Here is a 27,900-nt window from a genome sequence, read left to right as displayed (position 1 = left end):
AACACCCAATAATACTAATAACACATTGCCAGCCATATATTACTATGGCCTGACATATTCAACAGGTTCCTAGTGAATGAAGAAGCTACATTCTCATTTTCTTATATATTAACTATGTAAATAAAAAAGACAGTTTAAATTAGTAGCAGTATACTGTAGCAATACAATTTTTCCTGTTACAGTAAATGAGGGAAGGGAATAATATATACATTTACATAGTCATCTATTCAGCTGCTTTATGATTAAGTATATTTATGTGATGATATGTATGGAATACTGGAGAAGTTTGAAACAGTCTGCCCAAGATTACAAAGTACGAAAGATAAGTAAATCAATTAATCTTAAAGAATTAATCTCTGTAAGAAAACCCATTAACTTTTTCCTGTACAGTGATCATAAATATAAATAAATGTCAATGCGCTACATTGTTGCCAACCCAGAGTATATAGTGAGTATATAGTATTTGTTTAACAAACTGATTTTAAATACTTTATATTTGGGCTAAGCCCTTCCTTTCTTAATTCTATTTGAAGTTAGTTAGGGTGTCAGCTTTGCACAGAGAAGGACCACCAATCACATTGACTGTTTTGGACCATATCACATGCTTTATTCAGCAATCAAAATAATTAAAAACATCTCAAATTATTATACAATTACAAAACAGGTACAGATCCTTTGGTTTCAGTTCAAACCCCATGGCATCGCTTGTCTAGGTTTGGGTTGGACAAAGATGGAGAACAGCAACAGGAAGGAGAGGAAGAGAAGATTAGATTGAGGAGGAGGAATGGAGAAGAGGACCAAGCAAAACAAGAAGGTGGAAATTATACCAACAGAGACAGGACCTTATGACCTTGTGTTCACGGGAAAGGGGTTTAAATCAAGTGGTAAGAGTGGAGCAGGATAGCACCTTTAAATTTCTCAAGTTGTAGGGTATTTGGGGGAATAAATATGGACAATAGATCTTTCTATTGCTTAGCACCAAGAACTGAAGCTACTGTGGAGACCATCAAAGAAGCAGTGAGACCATAGCACCAATGGAATGGGACATGACAGTGAGGTAGTCTCAGAATATAAAAACATTAATACTCTACACTGCTCACCCTTCTAACACTGGAAGAACCTTCAACTTAGTGATCTGTGGGGCTTTCAGTATGACAAGAATGAAGCTCAGCATTGAGGAGAATTTCAAGAATGATAGAGTAGGAAGCAGAAGGAGACACTCAAACCGAGCGGACAAAAAACCCAACTTTTTCATGATTCCAAAACACTCTCCACACACCTTCAATTTTATTTTTTTCATATTTATTTTTTTTGCCACCTGAACAAATGAAAACAAAAAAAAAACATTTTTTTTTTAAAAAGGTGCATTACATGAAATGATTTGGTTTACTTCCTCTTTTACTCTGGTAACATTAGGATCATCGATCCTACATTCTCGTCATCTCAAATCCAGGGACAGTCATAGGAAGGACATTCCGATTTTTTCCAAAGTCGAGAGGACTTCTTCTGGGTTGTAGAAAGGCCAATTCATGTAAGCAGGGAGCACAGATATTGGGAGAGGTGAAAAATCTCCATCCCGTGAACACAAATTCACACGGGTGTGGTCTGTCCTTTGATAGATGTTTTTCAAAGCATGACTATCTGTTTGTTTTTTCGTGTAATGCTTTCAGAAACAAGAACAGCTTTAGAGATGAGAGGAACAACAATTTCAAGTCCGCATGAGATATTCTCCTGTCCTGGTATTTGTGTTCTGTTTTTACACGAAGCAGACTGGTCCGATGTCAATTCCGAATTCCTGGTCTGCAGCTCCAATATCCATGGGTGCAACATCGGTAATGGGCAGGCGTGATGTCTTTGATGTCTTGTATTCAATGACTGTCTTGCCCCATTGTCCTGTGTGTTGCTGTGGAAGGAACAAAGTTTATTAGGACAAAGTTTGATTGTAACATATTACGTTGTACTTGTAGGGTATGAGAAGGGCAACATCTTTGTAATATCAGTGCAATAACTAGACTTTATTCAACCTAAACATATTTTTATCAAGAATCATTAACAAATCAGTTATAGAGTCTGAAGCTTGGTGCTCTAAGAAACCAAGTAGGACATCAAAGTCCACTTACCGTGCATCCATCCTCTGTGACACTGAATGTAAAACGGCTGTTGCCCTCGGCCCTGATTTCAATATCATTGGAGCCTTGCAGGAGCAGGGCCTTCTTCAGATTGCCAGTTTCTTGGTCCATGTAAGCCACGCTGTTCTTACAGTGGTAGGTGATGTTCTGAGAAGCTTCGGTGGCCATGAGGCGGAGGAAGGTGAGTTGGATTGCAACGTCAGATGGGTCAGATTCCTCACTGCCATATTCAAACTGTGAATAAGAAAAGAAAATCACTTTACTATTCATCACAATTAGAATGTTATATTTCAGGAACTGATTTAATCTCATAATAAGTAGCACTTGGTGATGTTCAAGCACAGATACTGTATCACAAACTAGGAGATATGTTGAAGTTTTTGGTGGATTGGTCAAGGATATTTTTTATATCATCATCCTTACCTGGAATCCATCACTCATTGTCTCTCCGAACCAGACATGCTTCTTCTCACGTGGGTTCTTGCTAGTGTACCAAGTCTTCTGTGGAATGCTGGCTTGTGTGGGATATACACAGGTCTCTCCAGTTTCCATGTTACAATAAACCTTGATGGCATCAAGAGTGCATCCCTGGTTGGGATCAATCCAGTACTCACCTGGATAAAAGAAGAGGGAGACAATTAGGAAATGCAACAAAAGAAATAAAACAGCTTAATGGAAGTGAATCATTCTATCTAGGAATAGAAGAACAAAAAGATGATATCAATATATTCATAAGTCTTCAGATAATAGTATTACCGCTCTTCCAGTCAGAGTGGCACATCTTCAGGTCACGGCAGGTGCGGGCTGGGTTCTTTTTGGTACCCTCGGGACTACGGATGTTCTCAATCTGTTTGCTCAAGCTCTTTAGAGTGGTGTCTACTTCTAGGTCACGGTCGCGCATTACATTGGCATCATCAGCACGGTAATGTCTTTCAGATTTCTCCTGAGGAGGTTGGGGCATGAAGCTGAAGTCAAATCCACCACTTGGGGGGCCAGGAGGACCTGGGGGACCTGGAGGTCCAGGGGGACCCTAAAAAGTGTTAGAATAAGTCAGAAAACACATTGTATTGAAAGTGAAAACAATAATAAAGATCTAGCGGCCACTATGAATAATGAATAATAATAATTATATTAAAAAAACACAGTATGCTCTGGACAAAATTTCAGACTTGCTTATAAATCAATGAACTAAGAATATATCTATATACTCACAGCAGGACCAACATCACCAGTACGACCACGTGGACCAGGGGGACCAATGGGACCAGGCAGACCATTAGAACCATCTTTACCAGCATTGCCAGAAGATCCAGGTGGACCCTATGGTGTGAAAGCCTCAGAGTTATTCACAAGAATTTAAAGATCATGTTTGCAGACTATAACATATTTTAGAAGCAAAAGTTAAAAAAAAAAATCTGAAAAGTATTAGAAAATTGTACTTACTCTTGGACCAGCGGGACCAGAAGCACCAGATGGACCTTGTTCTCCAGAATGACCCTGAAATAAATATGGGTTATTGCTATTTGTAACTGGAGATTCAAGAAAAAGAAAAGTTCAGCTGAGAAGATTCGATGATTCCTATCATATAGTCTGGTTTCTAAGGGAGAAGTTGAGCGTGTGCTGGACAACTTCTAAAGCTTCATAAATATGGTTGCAAACTTAAGATTATTATAAAGACTAATGAATATTTTGATAAACAGATTCAATGGAAAGTGTAAAATTTAATTTGAGTATGATCTAAGGCAAAACATATATTAACAGCAAATCTGAGGAAAAATAAAGAGGGCATTAGTAGTAACCCTATGGCCTATGGTACTGTACTTACAGGGGGGCCAGGTGGTCCGGGAAGACCATTGAATCCTCTGTGTCCCTTCATGCCTCTCTCTCCTTGTTCTCCAGCCTCACCCTTGTCACCACGTGGGCCTTGAGGTCCCTATTAAAAAAACAGAGAAGAGAAAAATATTGAAATTAAATTGGTAAAAAAACAAAACATTGAATTAAATTGGAAAAAAAAATAAAATGATTACTTACACCGGGGCCACGAGCACCAGCAGGACCAGCGGGGCCAGCAGGACCAGAAGGACCCTAACAATACAGATAGAAACACATTACAAATATATCTAACCAGTCTGTGTCTACTTCATGTAGTGCAATAATCAATAATTAGTCAAGCCAGAAAACATATTTGAAGAAGATGGGCTTTGGAAAATGGTGCACAGCAATTTACCTTGATTAGTAGGCCAACTCCACTATTACAGTAGTAGTGAGTATCAAAGGGCAGAGAGTCAACTTCAACTTACTGTTAGTACATTAATAGTTAATATTTGTTAAAAATAGACTAGAGGCATAGATTTAGTTTTTGTTTATAATAAAAATTTTTACAAGACATCAAAAGCATTTTCTCCCCAAATAAGCCTATTTCCGCACAAAAGCTTATGCTTTTGCATAGGTAGCATATGCATTTATTTTCCAACAAGTCATCATCTTGTGGTTACACCTTTTTATGACGGTCATATACTGTATGTAAATATTTTTAAGTCTGCACCAAGCCTTGCCTACATGAGAAACCCTATTCCCACCCATGTTCCGCTTCTTCAGTTGTAAGGATTGATGTGCATAAATTGCTCTGCATATTGTATCTGTATTTAGGTACTTGCTTTTCTGAGCATGCACAAAGCAATTTAATTATTATTGTAATGGGAGTAAGTTGGGATTGTAATAATGTAGTCCTTGCAATCTGAGCATCTCAGCAACTACTGTAACTTGATTAACCATTTATAAAGGTGGCATACCTAGGCCTTGGCATAAGTAATGGTAGTTCTATCTAAGAATTTTCAGAGACAAGTAACTGGTATACTTACAGTCTCACCACGATCGCCATTCTTTCCAGCAGGACCAGATGGGCCAGGAGCACCAGGGGCACCAGGAGCACCAGGAGGACCAGCAGGCCCGTTCTCACCACGATCACCCTAAATTAATGAGGATTATATAGTTAGGTTTAGGTGCCATTTTTAACACCCATAAAGCCATAAGTAGATCAAACACAAATCTGTCAAAAAAAAAAAAATGGTTGTAGCAACTTACCTTAGGTCCAGCAGAACCATCACGACCAGGAGCACCTTCAGATCCAGAAGAACCCTAAACACATAGCACAAGATATATAAGTGTGCCAACATGTTTTAGAGAAGGCCATAAGTAACCTATGTTCTATAGTCTGATTCTATCACCTGTTTATATAGAATAGTACAAACACACACAATATGATTATACTCAGAACTTTTACATGATATGAACTTCAGAAGATGTTCAACACTGATAGATTATTCTTATTCTTCTTATTATATCTGCTTAGCAGATGTAAGATGCTTACATCCTTTTGTAGACCTACACAACTGTCTAGTCCATAGAGGTAGTTATGTTACCTGAACATTATAAAATTTCTAAATCCTTTTTCTAAGCTTTATCACAGATTAGGGGGGACCAATTAAAAATGTTTTTTTTTTTCTTTTGTGGCTGATATACAAAATAATAATGTAAATTGTGGTGGCAACCATAGCACCCACCTATTCTGGGTTTAGGTTCCTGTAGGTGTCATTATTTTCCACTATAGTCTTGTGTAGGGGCATGCACTTAATTTAAGTCATAATTTAGAGGATGTCATGGGATCCTCAGATATTGCTTCTAACAATGCTGAAAGTCATTTCTTCAAATTATTGATATATTTAGGAACACTTACCTCACGACCAGATTCACCGGGAGGTCCAGCTAAGCCTGGTGGGCCAGCAGGGCCAGGGGGACCACGTTCACCACTGGGTCCAGATGGGCCTTGTTTGCCAGGTTCACCCTAGAAGTTTGCAAGTCAGTATAATTTTTAGGACAAGCTAATAGTAATAATAATAATATAGACATTGCCATCACCAAATAACAAGAGATATACTGGTATCCTTATGTTTATTTGCAAGGGATGATAAACTTACTAGTACATGGTAAGTGCTAATCTGAAGGTGTCTCTCATATTATCATGCAGTAAATTCTCCCAGGGTCACAGCAAAATTAATTATATCTATTGTTTACTGTTATAATATCTATATTGATATATACTGAGGCATACTCTCAATTAAAAATGGGTCAAATGTCTTTTTGAAATGTTTAAGTGTCCCTGTATAAATTTCAAGTTGGCACTCACAGTAGGTCCTGAAAGACCTGGGAAGCCTCTTTCTCCTCTTTGTCCGGGAAGACCAACGGTACCACGAGTTCCAGCAATACCTTGAGGTCCGGGAGTACCAGGGGGACCCTACAGAAGAGTCAAATTTAGAGTCATTTTATGTGTTCACATTGTAATAAACCTGCTATACTAAAACCTCCTTCCATATTTCTTCAGGCTTATCTATTTATCACAAACTTATATTGGGAACATAGTATTTTAGCATAAAAAAAACACAGGCCTTGCAAAATGGGCTCACCAAAGTCATTGCTGCATATAGAGTTATACTATACTTTGGGACAAGAGGCAAATTAAGAAATTCAGGATTTCATAAAGACACTTAAGGTTTTTTGTTATAGCAAAAATGAGGGAAAAGATGAATATTTAAGGAAGCTCTTACACCAGGGCCATCGCTACCAGGAGATCCTTTCTCGCCAGGTGGTCCGGGAGGTCCACCAGCTCCAGGTTCACCAGGACGTCCAGCTGGGCCAGTCTCGCCACGAGGTCCTTTCTGTCCTTCTTTTCCAGCTGGCCCAGAAGGTCCAGGTGGTCCAGCATTGCCCTAAAAATTTATACAATTAATACAATTGTAAAATAAAGTCTATACTGTGGCATAAATTATGTTCTACGCTATTTACTACAGATCTTGTTTTTTTATTATTAGTATTACAATGTCAATTAATTATAAAAACAATGGTAAAAGTAATCTATACTCCCATATGAAGTTATTCAAAGTGAGTTAGTGAGTGAATTGCGAGGTACTTACAGATGGGCCAGGGGGTCCAACTCGTCCAGCAGCACCAGGGAAACCAGTAGCACCCTATGGATAGGAGAGACAGATCAGGGCACATGTTCATTAGGATCAACCATGATGACACAACTGGATCAGAACTAAATTCTTGTAAGACTTTCAATGATGTGTATGTACATGGCACTGAACATAAAGGGAGCCAGTTTAGAAAGGCCATGTTATTTATCCTAATTATATCTATCTAGCAGGCAGGCAAATATGAATTTTAATATAGGTTATTTTGTGTTTTTTATTATACTGTTTTATAATTTCAGCACAAGGTTTATGAAGTTTTTAATGGAGTATGCATAGGAAGTAATATGTGTCTCTGTTTGTAAACCTAATAGCATTGCTGTCAAAGATTTATGGTAAGTAGCACAAAACAAATATACACTCCATTTCCAATCTAGGCATATAATTATAGATGAAGGAGTCTTCATTAGAACAAATATGATTTGTACTGTGGTGAATTGTGATGCATCGTAAAAAGTGCACCAAAGGCTACCTCATCTGTATGAAGCAGCACCCATTTTTCACACGTTTGCTAGCTAGGACTACTCATACTTACAGGGGGACCAGCGGGGCCACGAGTACCTTTGGGACCAGGAGCACCAATTGTACCCTAAAAAAAACAGTACATTGGTATTGTTGTACTTCATTGTCATGAATTAATACACTTTGAAGGGTCTGCAAAGAGACTTACAGCAGGGCCGGCAGCACCAGTAGGACCAGCAGAGCCGGGAGGACCAGCATCTCCTTTGAGACCAGCATCTCCTGATTCTCCCTTTGCACCAGGTTGACCATCAGCACCCTACACGGAGAGATGCAGAGAAGATAGAGGTCAATAACAAGACTGTCTAGCTTAGAAAATCATACAGGACCTGATTCTAAGTAGGATGCTGCAGCTTCCATGTGTGTGCATCTTATGCCCTTCTTGCATATGCGACTTTATGCTAATACAACTGCAAGCCCTTCCCTGGTGTACAGCCATGTGTCTAAATCTGCAAAGACTGTGACACCCACTTTGTGCATCTTTAGATGCTGAAATACTGCTTTGTGCATCTTTAGCCACCACCATTGGTTGCTCCAATCAAAACTTGCACCAGCCCTATGCTAAGTTCAAATTCTCCATCAGAGTATAGCCTCCAATGTGAGTGATTAACCAGTTATGCGACACGCCCGTGACACTCACATATCACACCATTAAGGTGGTACAACTCTCTGTTCTGAATATACACCACCCAGCCACCAACCAGGTATGGCCAGCACATTCCACTCCACTTTGGATACTGAGTCTCAATCACTATTGTACCTTTGTGCATCCACACTGTAAGATGCATGCACTGTGCGACTTTTAACAACTTAGCACTGTTGAAAAATATTGACTATTTGGCATTGTGTGCGACTCAGAATCAGCCCCACAGTCTGTAATGCAAGAATGTACTCCCCAAATGTGTGTATGTGTGTAGATGTATGTCCAAGAGATATATGAAATCATAAACATAACATAGTACATGATAACCTAATCATTTGGTTTCTTTCAGTAACAAATTATTAAATGTTTATTATGTAATGGTTATGTGATAATTAAGCTTGAGGAACAATGACTTCAACAGTCAGGCATCAACTTGGTTGTCAGCAGAAGTCCGAAATTATATATATCTGGTTTAGCAAAAATCTCTCCGAAATACTCTTTTGTGTTACTTATTGATGGTGAATGGCTGCACCTGACACTATTGAAGGGATCTCAGTTAATTGTTCAGTACATGGAGCTACAGCCAACATTTTTAATTTGTGGGAAAATATATTTTACTTACAAAGAAAGAAAATAAGGGATGAAGCCTAGCAAATAATGTATGCTGACAAAGCAAAGCTGGGCTTGATTTTTTTTTATGGAAGTTGGTTGTTGGGTCCTAGGTGCTATTATCTAATCACAATTATGTATTGGCCAAAAGTGTCTATTATAGATTATCAACTTCATGAGAAAACTAGTAGGTCCTTAGACATTTTCAGCACCTGGACAATGTGCCCCTTAGTTTTGTGGTAAATATAGCAGTAAAAAGACAAATTACACCTGGTTTTGGTGTTTGGTGGACTGTGGAAAATATGTTGGTTCCTCAAAATACAAATTTAGGTAAACTACTCACAGGGGGACCAGCAAATCCGGCAGGGCCAGAGGGACCAGGCTCTCCACGCTCACCCTATAAGAGAAAAAAAAGAAGCTCTTTGTATTAAACTATCATATGATAGATCCAGAAAAGGGTATTGGAATAATGTACAGAAGATACTTACGGGAGCACCACGGGCACCAGTGGGACCATTAGGACCACCGGGACCAGCTTCACCCTGTAGAGAAGGACACATTGTTATTTAGTGGTTCAGTGCTGGACTGGCTTAATCAGGTCCCTCAAATAAATCCAAGTACAACTATAGGATTGATAAAATATAATTTATTTAGTATACATATACTACTTAACAATGGACATCCTTGTCTATAGTGGATACTAATGAGGCATTGACTAGTCTATGATATTGGATATTGAAATGCTACAATAATATAATACCTCAAACTGTAAACTTGAATTAAATATTGGTATATAGAGTGTCCTTTTAGGAACCTGTAAATTACTATTTGTAATCTTTAAGAGTTTAGACATCAATGTCCAAATGTGTAAGTGTGTACAGTTGTGATAATTCACTTACCTTGTCACCAGGAGCACCAGAAGGTCCAGGAGGACCGATAGGACCAGTCAGACCTCTAGCGCCATCTTTGCCAGGAGCACCATCACTTCCCTTAGGCCCTTGGTCACCCTGGTTGGTAGAAGTGTTTAGAGTAAGTTTGAGGAGTGAACTACAAGTAAAATAATCTAACAGAGGTAAAAAAGTAAAAAGTTAGCCTAGTTGTTCAAAGAGTGAGTACAAAAGGCAGGTGCAGGGAGATAGCATGAGATGCAATTCAGATATATTATTGGATACTAGAAGTTTAGGTCATAAATGAAGAGCTGGCAAGATCTCATGACCATTGTGGTGGATTGGCACTTACTCTATCACCCTTAGCACCAGGCAGACCAGCAGCGCCACGTTCACCGGGCATTCCCTGAAGACCAGAGGGTCCTTGACCACCAGGACTACCTGGAGCACCAGCTTCACCCTATCAAAGGGAAATAACATAATATAGAAATTTAAAGAAAGTATATCACGATCTGTTAACACAATAAAACTACATCCTTAATGCTAAATACATGTTTTTATTCAGCTTCATGCTCTACAACACAATATGTCTGAAGTGTTTCCATTTAATTAACCCACATAACTTTTATGGTAGACACCAAGTTAACTGAAATATAAGGTACCCAAGATCCTTCATTTTTATGATAACTCACCTTAGCACCATCGTTACCAGGAGAACCATTAGAACCACGGGGTCCCTGGGCGCCAGGAGGACCTTGACCACCACGTTCACCAGGGAAACCTCTTTCTCCCTAGATAAAATGAAATAATTATGGATTACAATGGTAAATTGAACAACCTGATTGTTAGCAGAGATGCAGGAAGGATATATGGAAAGATAAAGGTTTGAAAATGGCTAAACATTGGTCTTTGTCACTGTCATTTATTAATGAACAATTATTTATATAGTGCACACATATTCTGCAGCGGTTTAACAAGAATATTTAGTCATTCTCATCAGTCCTTGCACCAGTGTAGCTTACAATCTATATTCCCTATCAAATACATATACACTAGGCTCAATTGTCAGAATCCAATTAACCTACTAGTATGCTTTTGAATTTGGAGATAAACCGATCAAACACGAAAGAACATACAAACTCTAGGTATGGCCTTCTGGATATCAAACCTAAGACTTCAGTGCTGTGAGGCAGTAATTGCACTACGCCATCCATGCTAATATTTTTTTATATGGTTAGGTGTCCGCAGAACCTACTTCCTAAGGTTTGTAAACTCATATATTAGTGTTAAGTATAATAACAGTTCCCTCACAGAAGAATAAAGTAGGAGTATGATGTGAAGAACTAAACCATTCAATGTCTTTACCTTTATTCATTCACTATATCACCCTAGATTGCAACACTGTGTACAGTCTAGGTTGCAAAGGGCCGAATGTTAAAAATACAGTACATTAAAGCAGTAGTAACTTTCATGTGTACTGTGTACAACACTGTAGCATTTCTTAAAAAGATGAATGATACTCACTCTTGGGCCAGCAGGGCCAGAAGGACCAACATCTCCATTGGGACCCTATGAAGAGAGAGAGAGAGAGACCAATGTTAACATGCAATCAACAAGAAAAGTGCCTAAATTGTAAGTGTAACTATTGAAAATATTGTAACATTGTCCTCTCAAAAGAGTAGTAAAAGGGATGGGCAATATTTACTGGTTGGAGACAAAAAAAATGTTCAATGTATGCATAAAAACAATAAACATTGGCTGGTGGGAGCTGCCATGTTTGTTACAAAATCAGCATGGTGATGTCAGCCATGGTAACATTGCAAGCACCAGCTACTAAGAAGTGCCAAAAAAGGTCTCTCCACACTAAAAAATATAAACAATTCTAAAAAAAAAAGTTTTAAAAATTGGTTTAATTTTCTTAAGGTACAGTAACACCTATGTTTCTAAAATATATTTGTGAATGTTGCAAACACTTCACACAGAGTAACCTGGAAGAAATTTTAATATTTATTGCAAAATACACATCTATAATATAGAAAGCAGATTTTTTTTTCCTCACCTGTTCACCGGGTTTGCCACTCTCACCGGGAGCACCTGGAGATCCGGGAAGACCCTGCCGAATGACAGATAATGTTACATTGTAATATTGTATCTATTGGATTAGTACTATATGTGATTCTACTTGGGATGCTAAGATACTAATATCTCATTATCAGTTTCCTGGGTCACTTATCCTCTGAGCATGTGCATAGTACAGGTCATGCATGACACACTCAATGTGTGTATATGATACTACTATAATGTCATGTCCACTAAATAAGATCATGACAAAAATCATATTTTAAATAATATAGGACAGCATCCAGCACACAGAACAGGTTTATCGTAGGGGCATTTTCAAGGACAAACATTTCAATGGAAAAAGTTCTAAAAGCCTGGAAATGGCCCTATGTACAACCAGGGCTGTATTAAGGGCCACTTGGGCCGGGGGCTGGAAATTATCAAGTACCTATTATGAGAAACAGAGGAGCTGTGGCCAGTGCTGTGTGGGTGTGACCAGTGCCATGGGGCCGTGGTCAGTGCCATGTGGGCATGTACACCCCCTACACTATCAGCCCAATGTCTCCCTAAATACATAAAATTAGAATAATTGCATCATTTTGTTAGGAAAATTTCAAATACAAATTTAATACTTATGATTTATGGCCAACCATGTGGCCAACTGGGTGACTGGACATCATCATGTTGTCATGATGATGGGCCTATTTTTAAGTGAAGTCCTGGAGCTTAAGTCCCACCCCCCCATTATTTATCTGACTCTACTTACTTGGAATCCAGGAGGTCCGCCAGGACCTTGTTCACCTCTCTCACCAGCGGGACCCTGTAGAGCAAAGGAAGGATTGATTATATCTGCTGGGAGATCAATAATCAATGTGTAATCAATAGTGGAAATAAAAAATATTTATACTCACAGCGGGGCCAGGGGGACCATTAGCACCAGCTTCACCATCTTTGCCAGCGGCACCCTATATAAAATTAGAGATAATTTATATTAATGAAGATGGCAAAGTCAACAGCGGGGCATAGAAAGGAAGTACTCCTTAGCTGAGGCTACCATGCTGTTTTTTAATGAATGAGGATATTTCCCAGTGAAGATATCTACTGTAAACTACCTTTCATATGCTACCTTTTAATTACTGAATATAATGAATAAGACCCCATTTAGGAGTAGGATTGTCTAAGTAATGAATGAAAAGGTAGACAATCCTGAATCCATAAACTGAATTAAAGGACAGTTTGCCCTCAGACTTCTGTGGTTTATGTTGAAGGCAGTGGGCTTATAAGATTATAAGATTACCTTTATTTCAGAATAAACTCTTCCCATCTATGACCTATGCTTCTCTTAACAACTCTCTTCCCATTGACAGCAAAACATGGACAATGATTATCCACAGAGACTTATACTATACCTATGTATTGTAAGAATCTCCCTATATGACACCTACAGTGTACAGTTGGGGACAAAATAATACTCACAATAGCACCAGGGGGGCCAGCAACTCCTCTCTCTCCGGGCTTTCCAGGCTCACCCTAAAAAAAACCCAAAGAGAAGTTAAAACAAATAAGAATCTAATAGGACAGTTAGTTAACAATATGTTAAAAGTTTGTAAAAATATGTAGCAGGTAGTAACCTCACAGCCAGTAAATACTTACAGCTGCTCCTTTAGGACCAGGGAATCCCATTACACCAGATTGGCCTCTAGCACCAGGTGGGCCAGGAGGTCCAGAGCGGCCATCTTGACCGGGAGCACCCTGTATTAAAAATATTGTATAGGTTAGAAAATATGTCAAATATAAGAGAAACAAGTTTATGGAAGGTGAGGAAGACAACTTACAGCAGGGCCAGTTTTGCCATCGGGGCCAGGGCTACCAGGGCTACCAGTCAAACCCTAGAAAGAAGGAAAGAAAAATATGGTCACATTGTTTTCTATAAGGAAAATTAGGCCTATAAAGAACAACTATGAACCATCATATAAGTATTCCTGTATTCTTGAACACGTTCTTCTGTTAGGTAGGCTATGAAAACAAATAATTCTTAATATGGTACATTTACAGGTGGTTACCTATTCTAAACTTCAGTCTGAATAGCAGGCCAATTACATTTCAGTTCTTTGGCCTGCAATCTACTGTACCAATACTTCTGTGCTACCCTATGTTAGCTTTTTTGTGCCTTATTGAAGATGAACTCTCACCTTAGCACCGGGAAGACCAGGCTCGCCAGGGCGACCAGATTCACCAGGAGATCCTTTGGGACCAGCAGTGCCAACGGGACCACGTTCACCAGGGGGACCCTAGTTAACAGCAAGAAACAATAAATACTTTTAGTGAAGCTTTAAAACAGATACACAAACTTGTCACTAAAACACAATAATGTCATGTCTACAAAGTGGGGCACCAATAATTTTTCACCACTGAGTAAAATAAAGGATAATGTTACTATGATTTTAATTATGATATTTAATATCAATTCATATGGCATGAGTATGGAATATTTAAAAGTTACATTATATCATCAAAGAATGCTCCAAATAATTAATCCATTGCATCCTGGTCTTACCTTGGGGCCAGATGCACCATCAGAACCAGGGAAACCACGGCTTCCAGGGCCACCCTGTCAAGAGAACAGACATGGTCAACCAAGTCTAATATGGATGGTGGACACAAAGAAGAATGGGATAAAAATCAGAATACACAGAAGACAAGCATTATAGAAATGTTTTAATACTCCTATATTATAGGTTGTCTTTAACTTTAGGAGTTAATAATGAAAGTAACTAAGGACCCATTGTCAGAATATGTTATGAATGTGTATGACACCTGTTAGGACAGCTAGTTCCAAGCCAGGCCCACCATTATTCCAAGTCTATCATATGTCTATAACTTCTGATTTGCTCATCAAGTAAGTAGTCAGGGGCCTATGTACCAAACATGTTTTACATTGATGTTAAGAATTGTAGAAATGTAATATGCATATATTGCAGGAGATCTTATGCTGATCTCCTGTGACACTGAAGTAATGGGTCCTCATTGTGAAAAATCTTGGTAAGAATGGGCTTTATTCCCTATTGATGTTCAGTTAATTTAAATGAGTTTCAGTGAAACAATCCTGAAAATATATTATCAAAATAATCATGTTATTATAATTTTATTTTTTTGTTATATTAGGAGCATACATGTTTAGTTGATAATTGGACATGTAAAAACTTTCTCATATGTGGTACAAGCAGATAATCATCTGAATAGGCTGTGCTTGAACTGTAGTAGTCAGTAGCCAGTAAGGCTTGGTGTATGTAGCAACTCAGATTACCCCAGAGTGATATACAGTATGATAGAGTGCTAATTACAGTACTGATTGAAAGAACAGAAGGTGTATGTTGGACAAGTTTAGTCCAACCAATAATCATTATAAGTATATTATTTAGTACAGTAATTCACAGGATTACATATACATATATAGAGCTTTTCCTTTGCTCTGTAAAGTGCAGCTGTTTTGTGTGCAAAACAAAATCCATGAAAATGGAGCCAATTAATTCACTAGTAAGTGATGACAACACTAGAGCACAGGGTTCAGTGATGTCACTCGTATTTCAAGAAGTGATAGGCCATATCAGCCCAAGGAATGGCTGCTTCCACTATAGGCCCGTTTGTCAACTGCATTCCTCAAAACTAACAGTAGGGCAGGTCTTATGAACATATTATTATGGGCAGGTGTAACAGTAATTCATTCATATTTAGAAAAAACAATGTACCATTGGCTGACATGATTATGGTTCAGCAGATGAGTTCTTCAGGAGTGAGGTCTACAAAAACTGTATACAGTATATAGACAGCTCCATTCATGTAAACTACAATAATATGCAATATCAGTTTTATTTTTTTCTAGTGTGAAGTGCATCAGCCTGTTTGTATGGTTAGGGTAAATATCAAATACCTCAAAGTGATTTCTGAAACCTGGTATTTGGAAAAAGTCGTTGTAGCCTATCATGTCTTGTTTTTTTAGTACTGTTTACAAAATGATAGTAAACTGCTGATTGGCTGCAATGGGTTACAGTAAATTTTTGCATTTACTTGCATTTTTTGTTATAGGTGCACCAGCTTTCAGAAATGCCCTCAATTCATTTTAATTTTTAATTGCTTCACTTTTTAAAAGGCCAAAATAGTTCTCTGTGATCCCACATCTTGCGGTTATAACATTATAAGGAATACTGGTCTTTTTTTTCAATATTTCTTCACATGTTTACATAGGCAGATGATGCCATAGACTAAAAAACATTTATGTCCAAAAAATATTTGTATGTGGAGTAATCATAGAAATGACAGTGTTTAAAAGTGCAATTTCTCTGTTCAGCCCTCATAGTGATGTTGACTTGACAAATATTCTTTAGTACAGTGATGAAAATGAAACTAATTGTTCTAATCATACTGTAACATATGGTTTATGTAGTAGGCCCAAGATATGGCAGTAGACGGGTAGTGTGTAGCCTGTGAAATGATCGTTAGTTACAATTTTAATTGTATGTGTTTTGCCTGTTGTCCTTTGTTTTCAAGGCCAAAGTAAAGACCATGGCACTGTGAGAATGGTTAGGTTGGCATAAAAATGTCTTTTGATTACTTACACGTTCACCAGCAGGTCCGGCAAGTCCGGCAGGCCCAGGCTCACCACGAGATCCTCTCTTTCCTTCTTCTCCAGGGGGACCTGGGGGTCCTTGAACACCACCTGGACCCTGAAAGGTATTAGGAAGTTGAGCAGTGTGGCCTGACATGATTAAATTCATTTGATCAAAAAGTGAAATTGCGGATGGTACTTACAGGTTCTCCCTTAGCGCCAGGCTCACCCTTGTTTCCTTGAGCACCAGGTTCACCCTAGAGAAGACACAATGTAAAATGTTACTTCTTGTATTGTAGTAAACAATTAATCCAGGTAGCAAAACCAGTATGACACAATTACTGGAGTTTCATACACTAGCATTAGACACCCTTAATCTTATGAAATTACCACCTGCCTTTTAGAAAGGGCAATCATTGTTCAGTTATATATTATTATTGTTGGGCATGCATTAGTGAGCATTTATGTATGTTAACTTAACATATAGTTTATCAATCCAAAGCATGTCTAGGGCCTAGTAATTTTCATATATTTTAGGCATCATACTTACATTGTTACCTTTAGGACCAGGAGCACCGCCAGGGCCTTGAGATCCGGGAGCACCACGGGCACCAGGGAATCCAGGAGCGCCAGCAATACCAGGAGCACCCTACATTATAAAAGCAATTACACCGATTATATATTGGTCAAAGCAAGAAGAAAGGTTTCAGAGATTTAGGAGGAGAACAAAGTGATGAGGATATCTAGTGAGAAAGATAAAGGTGATAGAATGGAGAGTGTAATCTGTTGTGATGCACATAACAGTGAGTTGACAGGAAAAATTAAAAAATTGCATGTGTTAGAGTACCAGACAGTTCAATTTTAGGGGTACTTACAGTGGGACCCTTAGCACCAGGTTGGCCATCAGTACCAGGGTTTCCCTGAAATACAGAAGAACACATCAGTCAGTGATGTTGCCTAGAGTTTGATTAGATGAACTAATCATAAACTATGAGTAACCAGTCACTTACAGAGGGGCCAGCAGCGCCAGCTTGACCAGGAGTACCATTTTCACCACGAGCACCCTGAGGACCATCGGGACCACGAGATCCTTGGGGACCAGCATCACCCTGTGTGTTAAAATAGATGGGTCACTGAATGTCATAAAGTCATCTAGTCTATGGTACCTATCTTATGATATGTGAGCTGCCCCATACTGCCTCAGCTTGCCATGTATAACAAACAATTCCCAAAAATCATTAGAGGGGTATTGTAAGATATGGGCTTTGCTCACCACTATGAATCAGTTCAATTCTAAAACTACTAAGTAGTCAGTGTGAAGAATAAGCCTTAAAATCTTGATATATTTTAGCTGTTATCTTCTTTTGTCAATGTATATTTATTTGAACACAGGACCTTACATCATCTAAAGTCTTACCTTGGGGCCAACACCACCGGGGAATCCGGGTGGTCCACTGGTACCGGTGGGACCCTAAAACATAAGAAAAATAATATAAAATAAACTCTTGGACCAATAAGATGCATTTATTCCCACAGCAAGAACACCAAATGCTGAACAAGACAAATATTAATAATAACAATAATAATAATCATCATAATAAAAACCCCACATGGCTGTACAGTGATATATATTCCCACTGATCCATGGTATATTGTGCTAATCATACTGTAACATATGGTTTATGTAGTAGGCCTAAGATATGGCAGTAAAAGGCTAGTGTATAGCCTGTGCAATAATGGTTAATATCAATTGTACACTGCAAGAACACCAAATGCTGAGTAAGACAAATGTTAATAATAACCATAATAATAATAATAATCATAATAATAATAATAATCATAATAATAATAATAAAATATGATGAGGAATAGTCCTGAGACTGTTTTACTATAAGAGGACAAGTGCTTACGCCTAAACTTCCAACACTATCAGACAGAAATATAATCCCTTTTCTGCATGACCCCATTTAATAAGCTATTTAGACTACTTACAGGGGGACCAGCAGCACCAGGAGAACCATCGTTACCACGAGCACCCTAATGAAAAGAAGGAAATAGATTCTCATTAATACCTTTTACAGGTAAACATCGCCAATTATAAATGATCCTGTATACTTACAGCAGGGCCAGAGGGACCAGGACGACCTCTCTCACCAGGGAGACCGCGAGGACCCTGGAGAAGCAGAATATATAGGATTAAAAACTCCAACAATAATCTATGTACTAAATGCTAACACTGTCTTTACACCTTAGGTGGACTATATCAATACTTTTACATTTGGCATATGATATTAACTCTATAGTAAATAGATGCTTCACTATTAAGGAAGACAAGAATGCTATCTATTTTCATACACACATTTATTCAAGTGTGCAGTTAGGTGTTATCTTGCATCAACATGGCAAAGAACCCCGTCACCTAAATGTATGACCACGTAAGATATGACTGTGTAATGTAATGCTACAAGATTACTATGGTATATATTTTTCTCTATATAGTTTTGGACAATAGCGAAACCATGCCATTGAAACTGATTGTGGTTTCAGGCCTACCGGACCACTATTGCTTCATGTGCCATCACAGACACATATCGCCAACTATAGCTTTAGAAACTTAAAAAGACTAAGCAATGTATGTGTTTAATTCACCCTGATTACTCAGCTTTATTATTTCTGCTCTAATATAAAATTGGTGCAAATAATAGACATAATTTCTCTAATGCTCCTATTAGATGGTACTGTTCTGGCAACCAGTTCCATAGGGTACAGCTTGTCTATTCATTCGTTGTAATTTACCTGCCTTGTAAAAACTGGCAATTAAATCCCTCCCATGGCTGTACAGTGATATATTTTCCCACTGATCCATGGTATATGCACCTGCCACCCACATCAGCACTAAGTTCATTGTTTATTTTACATGCCAGCAGGTGCACAGCAAAGTGGAATCCTAGCCATGTCAATGTAAAATAAGAAATGCTACCTACCGCTAGTCCAGCAGCACCATTCTCACCAGGGTTGCCAGGCTCACCCTGAAAGAGATTGAGGATAACAAATTGAGATCAAAGTCCAAGGTTTAAGTCAGGGAGAAATTATCTATGATCATATAATTCTAAGCAAAAAACCTACCTTGGGACCAGCAGGGCCAGTATCACCCTTAGAACCATCAAGACCATTGAAACCCTAGATAGACGATTAGGACAGAAGTATTGCATGAGATCTTGTACTAATGTTATTGGATTACTCACATTTCCTGAGGATAACTTTGTGATATAGAACTCACTCTATGTCCCTTCATTCCTGGAAGACCAGCAGTTCCGGGGAGACCACGGGCACCCTGAAATGAAATAGGAGACCATTACAAGATGCACATGGACCACTAACCGCAGGATGTTACATGCAACAAAGTTCATCACAATGCCCTTTTCATTGTGTACCAGTTCATTATATACCAGTGACAACAATTAATGCTTAACAAAACAATGAATCAAGTAATCCAATTACAATCTACATGTTTAATCATGAAACGGTTTTAAATGCTTTCATTCCATCTCAGCTGGATCCCACCCACCATTTTAACGCACTGTACAAGTACAGTCTTGGGGACACCAATCACATCTCATGAGCTGTCATTTTCTGATACTTTCATATTAAAGATTAGAGGACATCTCTTTGTATGGTGCTACTGACACTTTGTGGCACCTTATGAATAAAAGCTAATAACAATCAAGGGACATTTTTTTCAATGATACAAATATCTTACCTGAGGGCCGGGGGGTCCACGTTCACCAGGGCGGCCAGGTTTGCCAGCTTCACCCTTTTAGGAAAAGAAGACCACATGTTATAAGCAAAAGGTGCAGAGACAGTATAACTACCATAGGTGCAAAGGATGCGGCTGCTATGGGGCCCAGAGCTGAGGGGGCCCTTATAAACTTTTGCTATGGGGCTTTCAAATACCTGGTTACACCCCTGTTCAGAGACAAACCTATTGATAAGATAATTATTCAGCACTGAGTGGATGGAGAATGCATTAGGTGGTGCAATGGCTAAACTCAACTATGGCCCAGCCTAAATTATATTCTTAGTCTATCACTACAACTGTGTGCATAGTAAACAAGCAAGACTATATGTTTGGAATGGAATTATACAAAATACTATTGAGTATGACAATGGGAAGCAATTTGTAACTCTCCAGCTACATTGCAGCATGCTAAGCAGATGAAGACCAACAGAGTACTTAAAACGTTACTAGGCAATACCATGCCTAAGGTTTCATATGTGTTATATTTTATTGCATTTTTCGCAGTTTTTGTATTGTTGGGGAAGACATAAGTATGAATATGTTACAGAAAAAATAAGAGCAATCTCCATTCATTACTGGGAGAATAAAGTACCAGTCCCTTTGTATAAGAGTATATGAGTGAGGCTGTATTTAAGTTTAGTGCTTCTGGATAACAATGCGCTCTTTCTGATTTGGACTGGTAACAAATAGTGACATATTGATAATGGGTCTATTTTCTGTGAGCAACACTTACATCATCACCATTCTTTCCTGGAGGTCCTGAGGGGCCACGGGGTCCCATTGCACCCTGCAAAAGAACATACAATCATTAATTATTAAATCTGTATAAAAATAAATTTTTATTCAAAATCAAGTACATTTTTCTAGTAATACTATAATAACATTGACAGGAAAGGCTCTTCTAACAACCTTCTACTAAATGTGGGAAATGCATGAGAGTGGAAAGCGTTCGAAAGAAGGCTATATGTTGCTATACAATAAATACCTATACTGACCCCTCTAATGGACCTTGGTTGTGGCCCCAAATCATGAGGCTTGGTGCAGCTTTGCTCAACTCATTGTCTTTACCTCTTAAGTTTAGACTAACCTTTCCATAGATGTTATATTACTGTGACCCTTGTATCCAGCCCATCTGTGTCAACCCTGTTTGTCTGCCCCCTCCCCTTTAGAATGTAAGCTCTCACGGGCAGGGCCCTCTTCCCTCATGTGCTTCTCCTGCACGTAATTATACTTTAATGTACAACAGCACCCAACCCATGGTTGCTGACACCATGCTGCTTATTCAAGTGTTATGAAGCAATGTATAAATCATGTATTTGTCCTGCATTGTTTGTACTGTTAATAACTTTTCTTGTGTGCTCATTTGTTTATGTACTGTGTAAGGCGCTGTGGAACCCTTGGGGGCGCCATATAAATAAAGGATAATAATAATAATACTGTATATATGTTACCATATATTTCTTCTGTGCACATTCACAGTCTATGTTTTGTATCAAATATATTTATAGATGCAAAGTATTAATGCAGAAAGCATATTTGGTTTGGAATGCTTGTTGGCAAATAAGGCTGAGTTATTGATTGTAGTAATCAATGTATGAGTGACAATAAAATGGGAACCTCGATCTAGAAGATGGGTTTGCTGGCCTAATGTCTTTGCTGGCCTAATGTCTCACAGAAAAGGACATAGCGGTGTGGTTGTAGTGAGCCGGAAGATGACCAGGAGAATGGGACAACACGAAATAAGGAACAATGAGGGGAGCTGTACTAAGCCTTCTAGAGAGATAAAGTGAAGAGAGATAAAGTACCAACCAATCAGCTCCTAACTGTCATTTCACAGGTTGATGACAGTTAGGAGCTGATTGGTTGGTACTTTATCTCTCTCCAAGGCTTGATACATTTCCCTTAATATGTTGAACAAATAAGTCATCTACTTGTAATATCATCATATCTGTACTATGCTTTACCCATTCACAATGGTGCTGATACACGAACCTACAACTTGCTGAGGCAGCAACTTGTAGGCCATAGAAAGTATAACACTTGGTAACACTATCTCAGTCCCGGTGATATCTCGGTATCCACTGCATGTTATATGTGATAGTAAATCATTAAAAAGCTTCAATACTGGCTCCATGGCCTTTTCTCCTGCATTCTAAACCAGTATACGATAACATACCAAGTTGAGGGTAAAAGCTTCAACTGAGGGAAAATAATTAGAGTTGCCATTTTAAAAAAAGATCAAATAACACTTACAGCAGAGCCAGGTTCACCGGGTTCACCAGGGGGTCCTTGGAAGCCTGGAGGTCCCTGAGGAATGGAAAAAGGAGTAAGATCAGTCCAGTTCTGTAATAGATTCCTCAGTACAGAAAAGCAGAGTACATGGTGACCACCAGCACTGTATAATCCCAAAAGATACTTACAGGTGCGCCAGATGGGCCAGGGGGACCACGGGGACCCATTGGACCCTAAAATCAGAGAAAGAAAAAGGTTGAGAACCGATCTACCAAACCACCTAAACCCTTTTGAAGACTCTGGCCTCTCCCTTCTATTCGAAAATGCATGTTATTATGGTAGACATTTAGACGTAGTTATAGCCATGGTTACTTACTCATTTCACTACAGCTTTAAGTACTTCTCTATAAGTACAGTGAGTTTATCACTTAAAATTATTTTTTCCAATAGGGTCCTATGTTTGCACTATGCCAACTGAAGGGGTTCCACAGACTCCAACTTCTTACCATGGGGCCAGGCATGGAAACACCAGCAGACTTCTCATCATAACCGTAAGACATTTGAGGAGCAAAGTTCTGCAAGATAGGAAGAGGACACCCCAATTAGAGATGAATAATGGGCCACAATCATGAAGAAGTACAAAAATAGTGATCACTTGGAGCACTTACTCCGCCAAGGCCAGGTGGGCCTGGGGGTCCAGGTGGACCAGGTTGTCCGGGGATGCCATCTCTGCCAGGTGGGCCAGGTGGTCCCTACACATAAACAAAACCCAATATTTGTATCTTTATTCACAGATAATTACAATATCACCAAAAAGGACCACATGCACAATAGGCCATGACATAATTACTGCAAGTTGTTAACCCATACATTCCAAAATGCTTAAGCTACAAGTCTGGACAGACTTAATAAGTGATATAAATTCTCAGCTCAGCTTTGATCTACACTAACAATCGTATAAGAGCAATAAATTATCTAAGGGCAAAGATCAATTTCATTCTACAGAGAAAAACCTGTCTAAACGCTGAAGTTTAGTAGTCTGCCTAAATTATGCCTGCAATGACATTGCTACATAAGCACAGCAAGGTTCATGATTTATTGGCCTCATGTCTCACACTTACATTGTCTCCCTTTGGACCGGCAACACCCCTGGGACCCTGAAAGAAGAAAGTTTATAGAGATGAAAATGTTATGGTACAGACTAAATATCATGCATAAAACACATATACATGTTTCTTTTGTAACATAGCTTGGCATAGAGATGACTTACCTCAACAACAGGCTCATCTTCACGTTCGCCTGTGGAATGGATAGAACAGTCAAAATTCAAGGAGCAACTTTAATAGATACAAGCATCAAAGCACTTTGCTAATCAGGAATCAATCGTAATCAATAAATGGCTGCATGAAGATACCTCATCTTGATATAAATGAATGAAAACCTCTTGATCACCATTTAGAAATGATTAGCTGATAGTTCTATTTACCATTCTCATTATCCCCGAGGCACACTGGACAGCATTCGCCATCTGGGATTGATGGGTCAGGGCAGTTGGCATCTTCACACATTATTTCATCGCAAAGGACATTTCCGTTGTCGCACACACAGATCTGACAAGCTTCTGGTTTCCATACGTCCCTGTCATTATACCTTTTACCTTCATGGGTGCATTGGGAAAAGTCATATGCTGGAGATAAAACAAAAATAAAAATGAAAAAAGAGTGGTTGATTAAAAGTTCTTGAAATTATACATGCATTACACTTAGCACATATATGTGATAAGCAATCAATCAATACCCATTCATTTCATTTTGATCTAATACAAGAGATGTACAAAACAGCTATGATGTAAATTCAGCGCAGAATTACACCTGTTTTAAAACTATACCCTACTCCAACAGTGATTATTCACCTTATGACTATCCTGCCTGGAATACAGCAAAGAGTTAAACTGCAGTAGAGACAGCTGTGTTTTTTAAACTTTTTCAGCAACATCTGGTTTAAAAGAAAAAAAAAAAAGAAGAGAGAAAAAAGGAGATCATCTGGTTCCCATCAGCCAGGCTCGGTGACAGGGGTGGAAGCTGCCAAAAATACTGAGGGTGGGAGGAGGAAGGAGAACAAAATATTTTGGAAGAGTCCAGTGTTTTCCAGCCTATGGTCTCTTCCAAACCAATGTGCATCATTAATGCTGTTGATCCAAGAGGGACAAAAGAGGGGGAAATAATGTGCTGGACAGAAGAAGGAGGAGGGAAGAAAGGGAATCTGAGAAGGTGCAAAAGTTCTGGGTGGGAGTAGAGGCTGGTAGTGTGAGCTTGTGCTTGGGAAGGAGGAACCTGCGGCCTCTGCTGTTAGAGATGTACAGGATGAGACATGTTCAGGTACCAGTGGAATGTTAAAGAGGACAAAGAGGATTGTCTCATAAGAACATAAATGACAGTTATATATTCACTGCCGCAAGCTACAATGCACAACCTGAGAAGTAAGAACATCAACAAAAAAAGACCAACACATTTTTCTATAAGTCTTGTCTAAATATAACACTTTTAACAAGTGAAGGTTTAACAATGTCCAAAATAGTTTTAAATTATTTATAAATATTTTATAATTATTTGTATGTACCATGGCTATGCAGGTGTTAAACAACTGTTGCAAAAAGAAATAAAAAAGCCTTGAGCACCACACCCGAGCACTTGGTTGCAATGCCAAATGTTGCCACAAGGTGGCCATGATATATTATTGGTATAAGAATGAAAAAATGGGGAAAAAAATCATTGTCTATGATATTTTCAAATGTAAAAGTTACATCTGGTCGTTTTAGTTAAGAATCACATTTATTCAATGAATAATCCAATTAATTCATATATGATTTAGAAAAGCAACCACAACATTTGGTTTCGCATTGCTCTTGCAACTTCACTTGCTGCCACCAGGAGGCAGTAGTATACTATCATTGTGTACCATTATGTTAAGTTAGCATCCCGATGCTGAAGTTATGTCTAGACTTTCTTTTAATACTGGAATCTGTTAACATTCCCCAATGAATCACTTCGTAGCATGTTTTATTATCCAGTTCACCCCCACCTGATGAGTTTAACAGATTGTAATGAAAGCCACATGCATGTTTGCATGCAGCCTCTTTTTAAAAGTACTCACACAATGCAGTCATGAGATAATATGTTTTCAATAAAAACACTGCATGAAATCATACAGGAAAGGGGGATTAGATTAATCCCACCCCAACTCTTTTTGGCCCGTTCTTCGCATCCCTTTTACAGGCCACAAGTTTGGAGATTTAACCCATATTAAATACATTAAAAACATATACTATAACGTTCTCTTTAAAAAAAAAAAGTATTAAAATACAAATAACGTGAGTTTGCAAAACCCCTAACATTGGCATCAAATATTCTCTACTATACACTGTATTGCAATGATAATTTCCTAAGATTATATTTCAAGAATCAATTCTAATGCAAAATTAGGCACTCTGTCATTTCTCAGCACCTGTGGAACTACAAGCCTCAGCATACACTCCAAGGCATAGAAGGGCTTCAAGATCCACAATACTGTATATGGAGATGGTTGACCTACTCTGCTCTAATATTAGAAAAAGTTTAAAACAATTTGAAGAAAGGTGGAAAACAATGGGTAGGTTAGAGGTGCATACAGGTAAGTTGCATATGGTCATATGATCTAACTAGCATTCATGGAAAGACCTGGATGACAATGGCAAATAATCGGAGTACTCACAGTCTTCTTCTCCTTGACATTTTGCTGCTAGGATCGTTGCTGCTATTACAAGCAGTAATCTTGTATCCACAAAGCTGAACATGTCTAGATATTAGACATGTAGACTCTCTGTGGTCCTGTCAAGAAATTCTTAGGTCCTAGTCATACAGGGGTAGATTTAGTGGTATAGTTCCAGTGCAGACCCCAGCAGAAACTTCCTACTGTGTCCCAGCTGGACAGGGTCCCTTTTTATATCTATCCACCACTTAGAGAGGTGGGGTCCGGGGATTCTGTTCTCTCTATCCTTTTTTTTTTTTAAGGTTGGAACACTGGTCCAGCCCTTTAACCAATACCAAATCTCATACACATACTCATAAAAAAAAGCACTTCAAACAAAGCCAGCCCCTCCCTGTGCAGAATAGGACTATAGCATTGGGATCTGTGTGTGCAGACAGGCAGCAGGAGATTCATTTTCATTCAAATGAAACTTAATATCTGCACAAGAAAAATGTTTTTTATTGGGAATTAGTTACCTGGGACATTATTGTCTGGTGGGAATAATGGTGAAACAAAACTTCTACAGCTTTATAGAAGAGTCTAAAGTTATTTTCTACTGTGTAATACATTAACAAAATGTACAGATTTTTACCCATTCAATTTCTGTTAAGTAGATTTTCCATTTCTGAAAAATAGGAACAACTGGGATTTTTCAATTCTTTTCATTACTCGGTAATGAACAGGTGATCAGAGGTGATAATATATGATATCTATGTAATAAGGTAGTATAAAGTCACAACATATTATACTAGACAGTAGGCACATCTTTCTAGTTATATATACAAAAGGTTATTGCAAATGAAAAAACTTATGTTTTTTTATTTGCTACATGGAGCATAAATGATTAGATAATGTACATGATATACATGAATCATTTATTGCAGTATTTAAACATATATTAATTTCCCCACGACGATAACAATAAAACTAGTATACATTTTTATTCTAAAGACTATATGAAATGAATATTTCTTTCTTTCTTTCTTTCTCTTTCTTTCTTTCTTTCTTTCTTTCTTTCTTTCTTTCTTTCTTTCTTTCTTTCTTTCTTTCTTTCTTTCTTTCTTTCTTTCTTTCTTTCTTTCTTTCTTTCTTTCCTTAAACGACTTCTTTTTTGGCTAAAACCCACATTTGTTTCTGTTTAAGAAAAGCCACGTTGGAAGCTCCACAATGATATATGAAATATGTCATTTCATTTCCACAGGCAGTAATTATACCTAACAATATATGTTTAGCTGGCAAATAAGAGTACAGTGGCTGGTGAATGAACCATCTTTAAGTCAGGACAATGATATAGAATTAATGGAGATATTTTGGCATAGGGTATTTTTGTAAATCTGTTTAAAAAAAACAAACTGAAAAGTTTAAGCTTCAGCATTATACACAAGAATAACATAATATTTTAATTTAAAAGACACCAGTGATCCTCAATGGTTTAAGTGGTCATTATTATGAAAAATAATATTTTTTGCATATCCCTGAAAGACAAAGGCCCTCATTCAGAGCCGGACGCTATTTGCGGTCGTTCGTTTAAAAACAAGGGGTGGCTATTTAAATGATCCGTACGCACATTGCAGTGTGTTCACACCTCTAAGTCTGAACGAA

General features: G+C 38.3%; 1 protein-coding gene across 1 annotated transcript; it reads right to left on the bottom strand.

Moving 5' to 3' along the window:
• Positions 1-583: 583 nt before the first annotated feature.
• Positions 584-26,513, bottom strand: COL1A1 (collagen type I alpha 1 chain). Its single transcript, XM_088443600.1, has 51 exons — positions 26,263-26,513; positions 23,999-24,199; positions 23,783-23,811; positions 23,634-23,669; positions 23,181-23,264; positions 23,019-23,087; positions 22,701-22,745; positions 22,534-22,587; positions 21,014-21,067; positions 20,242-20,295; positions 19,762-19,815; positions 19,608-19,661; positions 19,466-19,510; positions 18,601-18,654; positions 18,474-18,518; positions 17,899-17,952; positions 17,492-17,590; positions 17,357-17,401; positions 17,032-17,130; positions 16,685-16,738; positions 16,492-16,599; positions 14,433-14,486; positions 14,068-14,166; positions 13,711-13,764; positions 13,529-13,627; positions 13,352-13,405; positions 12,787-12,840; positions 12,642-12,695; positions 11,874-11,927; positions 11,339-11,383; positions 10,507-10,605; positions 10,167-10,274; positions 9,827-9,934; positions 9,416-9,469; positions 9,271-9,324; positions 7,827-7,934; positions 7,692-7,745; positions 7,100-7,153; positions 6,734-6,895; positions 6,316-6,423; positions 5,866-5,973; positions 5,214-5,267; positions 4,991-5,098; positions 4,161-4,214; positions 3,955-4,062; positions 3,573-3,626; positions 3,342-3,449; positions 2,886-3,159; positions 2,553-2,743; positions 2,121-2,363; positions 584-1,903 (listed from the first exon to the last, which is right to left on the bottom strand). Exons 1-51 carry the CDS (start codon positions 26,342-26,344, stop codon positions 1,757-1,759), a joined length of 4,344 nt encoding a protein of 1,447 aa, XP_088299726.1. The 5' UTR covers positions 26,345-26,513; the 3' UTR covers positions 584-1,756.
• Between the last annotated feature and the right edge of the window lie 1,387 nt (positions 26,514-27,900).

This window comes from Taudactylus pleione, unplaced genomic scaffold (assembly GCF_031769625.1).
Source record: "Taudactylus pleione unplaced genomic scaffold, aTauple2 ptg000331l, whole genome shotgun sequence".
NCBI lineage: Eukaryota > Metazoa > Chordata > Amphibia > Anura > Myobatrachidae > Taudactylus > Taudactylus pleione.
The sequence above is the reverse complement of the archived record's forward strand: the minus strand, read 5'-3'. Positions and strand labels throughout refer to the sequence as shown.

Excerpts from the sequence above, each read along its gene's own strand:
- COL1A1 (XM_088443600.1), bottom strand. The coding sequence starts at position 26,344 with ATGTTCAGCTTTGTGGATACAAGATTACTGCTTGTAATAGCAGCAACG. Across the intron at positions 23,265-23,633 it reads CCGGTCCAAAGGGAGACAAT|GGACCACCTGGCCCACCTGG; the intron begins GTAAGTGTGAGA and ends GTTTATGTGTAG. Across the intron at positions 21,068-22,533 it reads CCGGTGAACCTGGCTCTGCT|GGTGCAATGGGACCCCGTGG; the intron begins GTAAGTGTTATT and ends GTTCTTTTGCAG.